The following is a 12338-nucleotide window of genomic DNA, read 5'->3' as shown; positions in this document are numbered from 1 at the left end:
TCCGAAGCCATCTCTCCCCTAAAGTGTCATTTGCAGAGTTCTGTTACCCACGTCATTAGATGTTTCTTTTGAGCTACGTCTAACTTTTCAGTTCAAATTTTATTGCGGCTACAAGCTTACTGCATCATTGTTAGCGTGGACGTGCACGGCTTTTAATCCATACTTTTTCTTAACTTCTGCAAGTCCTGACAAAAGCAGCATTAGAAGCACAAGCGACGGCTACCACATCCGTATTTGTTCATTTCAACTTTTTTTTTAATTTGCACTGAGAACACCATGCACATACACAACTTATTTAAACATGTACACAGGATACAGTTCATTATACTTTTGAAAGAGAATGAGGTAGCCAAGTAACACTTATTCCTAATGGTATGTATAGATTATGCCTAGAGCATGACTATGTTGCTATATGTTCACCTCGCTTCAAATTGCTTTGCGTGTTTCTTTTTTGACCCTGAAAAAAAAAAAAACCTGCAGACTTCCGTGACCCCTTCGGCAGAGTTTTCATGAACGGCTTATGAAATGCACGATATGTGTCTAAGTATTGCTTTTGTTTCCAGTAGGCAATGCTAACGACTTATGACAAAGAAAATTACCTCGCCATCACGGCCCTGCGATTGTGGATGTCCAGCGCAGCTGTTCAAAACCACTACTACAACTGCTGAGTGGTGTATGCTATGCTTTATGGCTTTAGAGTAATGGCAGTAATGCTATTTTAGAATAATGGTAGCAATGGAAGAACAGTTTTGACATGACGCCACCACGCATAGCGGTGCTGGAACAACATTGAAATGAGTTGATAGGCTGGTTAATTTAGATACGAAAGGCTATGGACGTCACTCCCCACGTCGCACGCTGCCGTCGATGCGGGCGCTTGCGTAACAGTAATAATTACCGGGAAACGTATGCGGGGAGCGCTACGTGCTTCTTATTGCATGTATAGGTGCAGAAGCGTCTTATCAATTATGCTGTTCGGATGCTTGTTTTGAGATTGTTCTTTATTGAAATGTATGCTGTTCTGTATGTTGCATGCGTGATTCGAAAGAATGCATGCATTGTTCGCTTGACGTTACTGAGTGCTTGTAGCCTCTACATTATGCGCATATGAGCCATTGCATTTGGGGGTATGAGCCATAGATGATGATAGTTTTCTCAGGATTTTACGCCACGAAGAAATCCCAGGATCCATGCCACAAAACAGTTTCGCTATAACATATTTCCCTACAAATTTGTTGGAAGTTAGCGCAGTGCGTATCTGCTCTGGCTCGTATTGTGTCCCCAAGCTGTCGCCTAACAGATTCTCAAGTGTCGCCTCCGCGACCCCCTCCCGGTTCCTTTTTTTCCTCCTCTCCAACAAGACGAATGGGCGGCGTGGGGGAGCGGTTAATTACTGAGTTTGATAACTGAGTAAATCACTCATTGGCGATTTCGCACAACTTCTGTTTCCCTACGGCCAAGAATGCTATGTCGCCGAAAAAGAAAACGAAAACAAGGTATATATTTTTTAAATCTCGAATAGGGATATGCAAAATTATGCAAGGAAACTTCCTTATACATCTCGTTTCACCCAAAAACAGATGACGGACGTCGCCCTACAAGTGGAAATAAAACAGGAGCGCACGACCTAGTGCCGCTGTTCGTGCCACCATTTCGTTCCGACTACGTCCGCGCTGTTTGCCCGCCTATCTTCGGCTGAATGGCAGCGTTGAAGATGTTTTTGAAGCGTGACGACAGATACGGGACACTACAACACGTAAAAATAGGACAGTGGTACGTGTCACCTGAGCGGGCCCGGAGGATGGTCATTTTGTGTTGTATAGAGCAATACAATAATTCGAAAGAAAGAAAGAAGAAAAAATAGGGGGAAAAAGTGGGAGGGGAAGCATTGCTCGCCACAACGCTTCCCTCGAGAAGTATTGTAGCTCATTATCACTCGAACTTTTCCGTTTTAATTAAAATACGCAGTTGATTTAAGCGTAAGTTGCTAAAATGATAGACAGGCGCGAAGACAGGGGATTCGAGTTATCTTCAGATTATTTATTTATATATGAATTATTGCGATTAGACAAAACCACGAAAAAGTTTTATAAAAGATCAGTCTAGAAGCGCACTGAGTCTCTCCTCAGTGTGCTTCTTGGAGCATGCTCAGCGCATGCTCCAAAGGTGTTCTACGTTTCCACGTGCTTGAGATTCACCGCCGTCGCTGTCCCAATCACAAGGACGTTGCCCGAGCCACCCAGCGAGTCCTTCAGGATGTGGGTGAGCTGGGAATCCTGGTACGGCACCTGCTGGGTCCCTTTCCCGAGCAGGCGTCTATGCAGTTGCCGAGGGCCACGAGCGACAGCTAGGTTGAGCTTGGTACCCTCGCGCATCTGATCATTTATGTCCCTACTGGCCGCAGCTGCGCCCTCCGAGCCGGCAATGTCAACAGAGCACATCGAGATGCGAGTTTCCTTGCTCGTGCTTGCCGCATTATCCGTCACTGTGGCGTAGCTCTGGAAGATGGCATGCGACCATGAAGACTCAGCATTAGCGTCAGTGGCATGCTGCGTCCGGTTCTTTCCGTTCAAGAGCGGCTCGAGGAGTGTGCCGGCCTCCTTCACCTTGTGTATGGTGAGATACAATATGGCAATGCCCTTGGCCGGGTCGAGGGAAAGCAGGTCTCGAACAACCTTGTTGCGGACTTCTAGATAGATGACTGCTACGTCGCATGTCTGGCCCTCTGACCGCAGCTCGTACACGCGCTGGTACAACTTGCTGGGCATGAGGGAGACCACTCCGGGGCATTCCTCGGAGTCCAGCATTGAGAAAGTTGGCACCATTGTAGATTCCTCCGTGGTAGGTTTCCTCGACGTTGTGGTAGGCGGCCTTACCACGGGCGCCGGCGTGATGACCACAAGGATGACGCTGGTGGTCTCGGTGTCACGATCGCTGAGTAGGCGCACGCGCTCTGCCGTGGACAGGCGTACCCCGGGCGAAAGCGGGTCCTTGTTCGATCGGCGGCGTTTCGGGGTTGACAACTGCGCGGGCTCGTTAGAACGCCTTCTGAGGTTTGCCGCCACCATGGTAGATTCCTTCGTGGTAGAGCTATAGTGCATCGATGTTGAGGGATCCGGCCTGACCAAAGACGTGGTCGTGATGATCTAAGATGGCGATCGTTCAGTCAGGCATCGGGCGCGTTCTCCACCGCGATTATGATGATGATGATGTCCTCAGCACATGGCTCGTACCCACTTCGGGGGATTGGCCAAGAATTGAACACCTGAACTTTTAGATGTGCATTCTGAAACTACAGTTAATGTGCAATTTAGTAATCAGAACAACAGACAGATTAATTTTCCTGAACTGCATAATTTATAATAACAATTCCATGAATTAAATCTGAAATATCTCTCAGAGAATTGTAAAAGCGGGGATTTAAAATTTTATTCGTTTTGTTGGTTGAATGAAACCACCAACGGCACCAAATACGTCCCTGTGGCTAAAGCCCAATACCGAGGCACCGAAAGTGAGTACTGATTCTAATGTTAAATTTACCCCTAATTTAGCAAGCGATATTTCAAGAAGTCTTTTTCTTTGTAATTTATATATAATTTATTAATTTATATTTTACATATTAAAAAATAATGTTCTACGGTTTCTATTTCTAGGCAGAATTGGCACAGCGGCGATATCGCCAGACCAGCCCTGTGTAAATATAGATTTAATGGTGGGACACGGCAACGTAATTTTGTAAGGATTACTTCGGATTGTATTGATAGACACCAATGAATTTTCCACAGAAATTTTAGGTGCTGAAATTCAGTCCATGATGTTATTGTTTCCATGATATCTCTACGAATTGTACATTTCCGATATCTGATTGCTGTTATTTGTGCCACCTCTGGAAGGACCGATAGTATCGGCCCATTCAGGTATGCTCTCGCTAATGAATCGGCCATTTCATTTAAATGTAATCCGCAGTGTCCTGGTACCCATAATAATTTCATAAGATTCAGCTGGGGCGGAACTAATCTTAGAAACGTCTTTAGAGCCGGTGAATTTGTTGAAGCTGTAAGCGCAGTACAGACGGAAAGGGAATCTGATATAATTAACGCGCTGGGTTCATTTAAAGGGAGTTTTCGCAAAGCTAGAATCATTGCTAAGAGCTCAGCTTCAAATACGGGAGTAAAATCTGGTAGTCTGAAGGAGAATGACCAGCCAAGCGAAAGCGAGAAAATGCCTACGCCCGCCTTTTCGTCATTCACGGAAGCGTCAGTGGCTATTATGTTAATTGTGTGTACGTTTGCAACGTATCTTGCAACATATTATTTATTAACCGGACTGAATGAAACTTAGGGTTCTGTGGGAAAAATTCATCTAATTCATTCTTTAAATTCTGATTTGAATCATATGATGGAATAACGTCTCGCATTTTTACATTCAAACTGTCTAATTGCTTTTGTACAAAAATAATCTGTGGGGTGTGAAAACGTGGCCAATGAGCAAGAAAGAAGGAGTTTGGATCGTTTATAAATACATATTCAGATCGTCTAATTGGAGAACTGTAAAATTTGAGAAATGTTTGTATCGTTAAGATGCGGAATCTGCAGGGCTGTGTTGGTAGGCGCGCTTCCTGATAAAGAACATTGTTTGCTACAAACCTAGGGAGTCCCAGGCACAGGCGAGGGCTTCACGCTCCAATAGAACCAGAGGCTTAGTTTTATAAGCAGGGCTTCCCGAGAAATATACACAGCCGAATTCCAATATTGGACGCATGTACATATTGTATATCATTAAAAGGGCTTGCCTACGTAGCCCATATTTTCGGTTGCTCAGTCTGCGTAGTAAACCTAAAGCACGCTCCACCGCGTGCTCGGCTTACTTCGTCCTCGTAATCACCGCTGGAGCCATATGAGCCGCCTACGATAGGGATGCTCCGGAGCCCCCTCCAAAGCCATCCGTTGCCCCCCTCACACCTAAAGTGTAATTTGCAGAATTCTGTTACCGACATCATTTGATGTTTCTTCTGCGCTGCCTCTACCTTTCCAGTTCAAATTTTATTGCTGCTAAAATTTGACTGCATCATTATAAATGCGGACGTGCTCGGCTTTATTAATACTTTCGCTTTATTTCTGCAAAGCCTGACACTAGAAGGACAGAAAGATTACAAGCACCAGCGGCGGCCACCTCAGCCGTATTTTTTTCACTTGAACTTTTTTTTTTATTTGCACTGGGAACACCATGCACATACAGCATATTTAAACAAATACACAGTACAAGGTAATTATATTTTTAAAGACAAAGAGGTAGACAACTAACCGTCATTTGTGATGGTATGTATAGCTTATTTATAGAGCATGAATATGTTGCTGTATGTTCACCTCGATTGAAATTGCGTTGCGTGCTTTTCTTTACCCTGAAAAAAACATGACACTTCAATGACCCCTTCGGCAGAGTCATTTATAAACGGCTTGTGAAATGCACGACATGTGTCTCAGTATTGCTTTTCTTTCCAGTAGGCAATGCTAACGACTTACGGCAAAATATTACTCGCCATCACAGCCCTGCGAATATGGATGTCAAGCGAAGCTGTTCAAAACCAACCACTACAACTGCTGAGTGGTTAGTGTATGCTATGCTTTATGGCTTTAGAGTAATGGCAGTAATGCTATTTTAGAATAATGGTAGCAATGGAAGAACAGTTTTGACATGACGCCACCACGCATAGCGGTGCTGGAACAACATTGAAATGAGTTGATAGGCTGGTTATCTATGGCTATGGCTATGGACGTCACTTCCCACGTCGCACGCTGCCGTCAACGCGAGAGCTTCCGCAACAGAAATATTTACCGGGAAACGTATGCGGGGAGAGCTACGTGCTTCTCATTGCATGTATAGGCGCAGAAACGTCTTATAAATTATGTTGTTCGGAGACTTGTTTTGAGATTGTTCTTTATTGAAATGTATGCTGTTCTGTATGTTGTATACGTGACTCGAAAGAATGTATGCATTGTTCGCTTGACGTTACTACGTGCTTGTAGCCTCTACATTATGGGCATATGAGCCATTGCATTTGGGGTTTGAGCCATAGATGATGATAGTTTTCTCTCGATGTTACGCCACGAAGAAATCCCAGGATCCATGCCACAAAACAGTTTCGCTGTAACATATTTCCCTACAAATTTGTTGGAAGTTAGAGCAGTGCGTATCTGCTCTGGCTCGTATTGTGTCCCCAAGCTGTCGCCTAACCGATTCTCAAGTCCCGCCTCCGCGACCCCCTCCCGGTTCCTTTTCTTCCTCCTCTCCAACAGGACGAATGGGCGGCGTGGGGGAGCGGTTAATTACTGAGTTTGATAACTGAGTAAATCACTGATTGGCGATTTTGCACAACTTCTGATTCCCTACCGCCGAAAATGCTATGTTGCCGAAAAACAAAACAAAACGAGGTATATCTTTTAATTCTCGAATAGGGGATATGCAAAATTATGCAAGGAAACTTCCTTACACATCTCGTTTCACCCAAAAATAGATGACGGACGTCGCCCTACAAGTGGAAATAAAACAGGAGCGCAGGACCTAGTGCCGCTTTTCGTGCCACCATTTCGTTCCGTCTACATCCGCGCTGTTTGCCCGCCTATCTTCGGCTAAATGGCAGCGTTGAAGATGTTTTTGAAGCGTGACGACAGATACGGGAGACTTGACCACGTAAAATAGGAAAGTGGTACGTGTCACCTGAGCGGGCCCGGAGGATGGTTATTTTGTGTATATAGAGGAATATAATAATTCGAAAGAAAGAAAAAAAAATAAGGAGAAAAGTGGGAGGGGAAGCATTGCTCGCCACAATGCTTCCCTCGAGAAGTACTGCTGCTCATTATCACTCGAACTTTTTCGTTGTACTTAAAATATACAGTTGATTTAAGCGTAAGTTGCTAAAATGATAGACAGGCGCGAAGACAGGGGATTCGAGTTATCTTCAGATTATTTATTTATATATGTATTATTGCGATTAGACAAAACCACGAAAAAGTTTTATAAAAGATCAGTCTAGAAGCGCACTGAGTCTCTCCTCAGTGTGCGTCTGGGAGCATGCGCTGAGCATGCTCCAAAGGTGTTCTACGTTTCCACGTGCTTGAGATTCACCGCCGTCGCTGTCCCAATCACAAGGACGTTGGCCGAGCCACCCAGCGAGTCCTTCAGGATGTGGGTGAGCTCGGAGTCCTGGTACGGCACCTGCTGGGTCCCTTTCTTCGAGCGGGCGTCGATGCAGTTGCCGAGGGTCACGAGCGACAGCTAGGTTAAGCTTGGTACCCTCGCGCATCTGATCATTTACGTCCCTACTGGCCGCAACTGCGCCCTCCGAGCCGGCAATGTCAACAGAGCACATCGAGATGCGAGTTTGCTTGCTTGTGCTTGCCGCATTATCCGTCACTGTGGCGTAGCTCTGGAAGATGGCATCCGACCATGAAGACTCAGCATTAGCGTCAGTGGCATGCTGCGTCCGGCTCTTTGTTTCCTTTCAAGAGCGGCTCGAGGAGTGTGCCGGCCTCCTTCACCTTGTGTATGGTGAGATACAATATGGCAATGCCCTTCGCCGGGTCGAGGGAAAGCAGGTCTCGAACAACCTTGTTGCGGACTTCTAGATAGATGACTGCTACGTCGCATGTCGGGCCCTCTGACCGCAGCTCGTCCACGCGCTGGTACAACTTGCTGGGCATGAGGGAGACCACTCCGGGGCATTCCTCGGAGTCCAGCATTGAGAAAGTTGGCACCATTGTAGATTCTTCCGTGGTAGGTTTCCTCGACGTTGTGGTAGTCGGCCTTACCACGGGCGCCGGCGTGATGACCACGAGGATGACGCTGGTGGTCTCGGTGTCACGATCGCTGAGTAGGCGCACGCGCACTGCCATGGACAGGCGTACCCCGGGCGAAAGCGGGTCCTTGTTCGATCGGCGGCGTTTCGGGGTTGACAACTGCGCGGGCTCGTTAGAACGCCTTCTGAGGTTTGCCGCCACCATTGTAGATTCCTTCGTGGTAGAGCTATAGTGCATCGATTTTGAGGGATCCGGCCAGACCAAAGACGTGGTCGTGATGATCTAAGATGGCGATCGTCCAGTCAGGCATCGGGCACGTTCTCCACCGCGATTATGATGATGATGATGTCCTCAGCACATGGCTCGTACCCACTTCGGGGGATTGGCCAAGAATTGAACACCTGAACTTTTAGATGTGCATTCTGAAACTACAGTTAATGTGCAATTTAGTAATCAGAACAACAGACAGATTAATTTTCCTTAACTGCATAATTTATAATAACAATGCCATGAATTAAAACTGAAATATCTCTCAGAAAATTGTAAAAGTGGGGATTAAAAATTTTATTCGTTTTGTTGATTGAATGAAACCACAAACGGCATCAAATACGTCCCTGTGGCTAAAGCCCAATACCGAGGCACCGAATGTGAGTACTGTTTCTGATGTTAAATTTACCCCTAATTTAGCAAGCGATATTTCAAGAAGTCTTTTTCTTTGTAATTTATACCGACGACATATTAAAAAAATAATATTCTACGGTTTCTATTTCTAGGCAGACTTGGCACAGCGGCGATATCGCCAGACCAGCCCTGTGTAAATATAGATTTAATGGTGGGACACGGCAACGTAATTTTGTAAGGATTACTTCGGATTGTATTGATAGACACCAATGAATTTTCCACAGAAATTTTAGGTGCTGAAATTCACTCCATGATGATATTGTTTCCATGATATCTCTACGAATTGTACATTTCCGATATCTGATTGCTGTTATTTGTGCCACCTCTGGAAGGACCGATAGTATCGGTCCATTCAGGTATGCTCTCGCTAATGAATCGGCCATTTCATTTAAATGTAATCCGCAGTGTCCTGGTACCCATAATAATTTGATAAAGATTCAGCTGGGGCGGAACTAATGTTAGAAACGTCTTTAGAGCCGGTGAATTTGTTGAAGCTGTAAGCGCAGTACAGACAGAAAGGGAATCTGATATAATTAACGCGCTGGATTCATTTAAAGGGAGTTTCGCAAAGCTAGAATCATTGCTCAGAGCTCAGCTTCAAATACGGGAGTAAAATCTGCTAGTTTGAAGGAGAATGACCAGCCAAGCGAAAGCGAGAAAATGCCTACGCCCGCCTTTTCGTCATTCACGGAAGCGTCAGTGGCTATTATGTTAATTGTGTGTACGTGTGCAACATATCTTGCAACATATTATTTATTAACCGGACTGAATGAATCATAGGGTTCTGTGGGAAAATTTCATCTAATTCATTCTTTAAATTATGATTTGAATCATATGATGGAATAACGTCTCGAATATTTACATTCAAACTGTCTAATTGCTTTTGTACAAAAATAATCTGTGGGGTGTGAAAACGTGGCCAATGAGCAAGAAAGAAGGAGTTTGGATCGTTTATAAATAGATATTGAGATCGTTTAATTGGAGAACTGTAAAATTTGAGAAATGTTTGTATCGTTAAGATGCGGAATCTGCAGGGCTATGTTGGTAGGCGCGCTTCCTGATAAAGAACATTGTTTGCTACAAACCTAGGGAGTCCCAGGCACAGGCGCAGGGCTTCACGCTCCAATAGAACCAGAGGCTTAGTTTTATAAGCAGGGCTTCCCGAGAACAATACACAGCCGAATTCCAATATTGGACGCATGTACATATTGTATATCATTAAAAGGGCTTGCCTACGTAGCCCATATTTTCGGTTGCTCAGTCTGCGTAGTAAACCTAAAGCACGCTCCACCACGTGCTCGGCTTACTTCGTCCTCGTCATCACCGCTGGAGCCATATGAGCCGCCTACGATAGGTATGCTCCGGAGCCCCCTGCAAAGCCATCCGTTCCCGCCCTCACCCCTAAAGTGTAATTTGCAGAATTCTGTTACCGACATCATTTGATGTTTCTTCTGCGCTGCCTCTACCTTTTCAGTTCAAATTTTATTGCTGCTAAAATTTGACTGCATCATTATAAATGCGGACGTGCTCGGCTTTTAATTAATACTTTCGCTTTATTTCTACAAAGCCTGACACTAGGAGGACAAAAAGATTACAAGCACCAGCTGCGGCCACGTCAGCCGTATTTTTTCACTTGAACTTTTTTTTATTTGCACTGGGAATACCATGCACATACAACATATTTAAACAAATACACAGTACAAAGTTAATTATATTTTAAAGACAAAGAGGTACACAACTAACAGTCATTTGTGATGGTATGTATAGCTTATTTATAGAGCATGAATATGTTGCTGTATGTTCACCTCGATTCAAATTGCGTTGCGTGCTTTTGCTTACCCTGAAAAAAACATGACACTTCAATGACCCCTTCAGCAGAGTCATTTATGAACGGCTTGTGAAATGCACGACATGTGTCTCAGTATTGCTTTTCTTTCCAGTAGGCAATGCTAACGAATTACGGAAAAATATTACTCGCCATCACAGCCCGGCGAATATGGATGTCAAGCGAAGCTGTTCAAAACCAACCACTACAACTGCTGAGTGGTGTATGCTATCCTTTATGGCTTTAGAGTAATGGTAGTAACGCTATTTTAGAATAATTGTAGCAATGGAAGAACAGTTTTGACATGACGCCACCACGCATAGCGGTGCTGGAACAACATTGAAATAAGTTGATAGGCTGGTTATCTATGGCTATGGCTATGGACGCCACTTCTCACGTCGCACGCTGCCGTCAACGCGAGAGCTTCCGCAACAGAAATATTTACCGGGAAACGTATGCGGGGAGAGCTACGTGCGTCTCATTGCATGTATAGGTGCAGAAGCGTCTTATCAATTATGTTGTTCGGAGACTTGTTTTGAGATTGTTCTTTATTGAAATGTATGCTGTTCTGTATGTTGCATGCGTCATTCGAAAGAATGCATGCATTGTTCGCTTGACGTTACTGAGTGCTTGTAGCCTCTACATTATGGACATATGAGCCATTGCATTTGGGGTTATGAGCCATAGATGATGATAGTTTTCTCTCGATTTTACGCCACCAAGAAATTCCGGGATCCTTGCCATAAACAGTTTCGCTGTAATATATTTCCCTACAAATTTGCTGGAAGTTAGAGGAGTGCGTGTCTGCTCTCGCTTGTATTGTGTCCCCAAGCTGTCGCCTAACTGATTCTCAAGTCCCGCCTCCGCGAGCCCCTCCCGGTTCCTTTTTTTCCTCCTCTCCATCAGGTCGAATGGGCGGCGTGGGGGAGAGATTAATTACTGAGTTTGATAACTAAGTAAATCACTCATTGGCGATTTCGCACAACTTCCGATTGCCCACGGCCAAGAATGCTATGTTGACGAAAAAAAGAAAAGAAAACAAAGGATATCTTCTCAATCTCGAGGAGGTGATATGCCAAATTAGGCAGGCAGACTTCCCTATTGATCTCGTTTCACCTAAAAAAGATGACAGACGTGGCCCTACAAGTGGAAATAAAAAGACGCAGTTTCGCCCGAATGGCGAAGCATCAATCAGTACCGAGCTATACGGAGTAAGGATAGTAGTTTTATCGGCTGTATAAAGTTGGACACATTCGCTTACTAACTGAATTAATGAGCATGGTATCAGTGCGCACAAGCAAACATGAATAGATCACGCTCAATCCACACACAATCGCTGTCAAAACGCTGGCGTGGGCAATCGCGCAAGCAGCAGCGAGCGAAGGGTCGTGCGGTCCGTCGCTTCAACGGAAACTGAGCGGCGAAAGCACAGCGCATACAAAGGTAGTAGCCGTGCTGCAGATCGCTTCGAAGGTAAGAAGGTAAAATGATAGACAGGCGCGAAGACGGGTGATTCGAGTTTTCTTCACATTATTTATTTTTATATACATATTTTACGATTCAATGAAACCACGAAATAGTTATAAAAAGATCTATCAAGAGCCGCACTGAGTCTCTCCGACTAAGTCCCGAGCGGCTCAAAAATATGCTGTTTTCCACGCATGTTGTTCAGCACAGCTCACAATGCGACACAACACGATATGGGCTCGACTGCTCGAGATTACTAGGCTGGGCCCATATCCGCACTCGGCGACAAGACGGCAGTTGTGGACAGGACGTCCTTAGACGTCGCTGGACCACTGCAGCCCCCGCTGGTCGACTAAGCTTGCAGCAGGGCTTCTTGGCTACAAGACCATCTCTGAGCCCTCGCACCTCATCCTGAACTATGCTGTTCCACATTTCCATCTTCTCAACCTTACGCTGAAGGCCTTCCACCTTGTGAGTGTACTTCTCATTGTGCGTGCTGTATATGCGTGGACATGCGCACGTTCACATTGAGCACCTTTTTGGTCTGCAGCTCGATCTTCATGGCCCGC

At 45.1% G+C, this 12338-nt stretch overlaps 1 protein-coding gene across 1 annotated transcript; it reads right to left on the bottom strand.

Moving 5' to 3' along the window:
* Positions 1–2171: 2171 nt before the first annotated feature.
* Positions 2172–3068, bottom strand: LOC119438869 (kinesin-like protein KIF18B). Its single transcript, XM_037704806.1, has one exon. The coding sequence runs from the start codon at positions 3066–3068 to the stop codon at positions 2172–2174; it is 897 nt and encodes a 298-aa protein (XP_037560734.1).
* Positions 3069–12338: the final 9270 nt, after the last annotated feature.

Source organism: Dermacentor silvarum, chromosome 1 (genome assembly GCF_013339745.2).
Source record: "Dermacentor silvarum isolate Dsil-2018 chromosome 1, BIME_Dsil_1.4, whole genome shotgun sequence".
Taxonomy (NCBI): Eukaryota; Metazoa; Arthropoda; class Arachnida; order Ixodida; family Ixodidae; genus Dermacentor; species Dermacentor silvarum.
The sequence above is the reverse complement of the archived record's forward strand: the minus strand, read 5'-3'. Positions and strand labels throughout refer to the sequence as shown.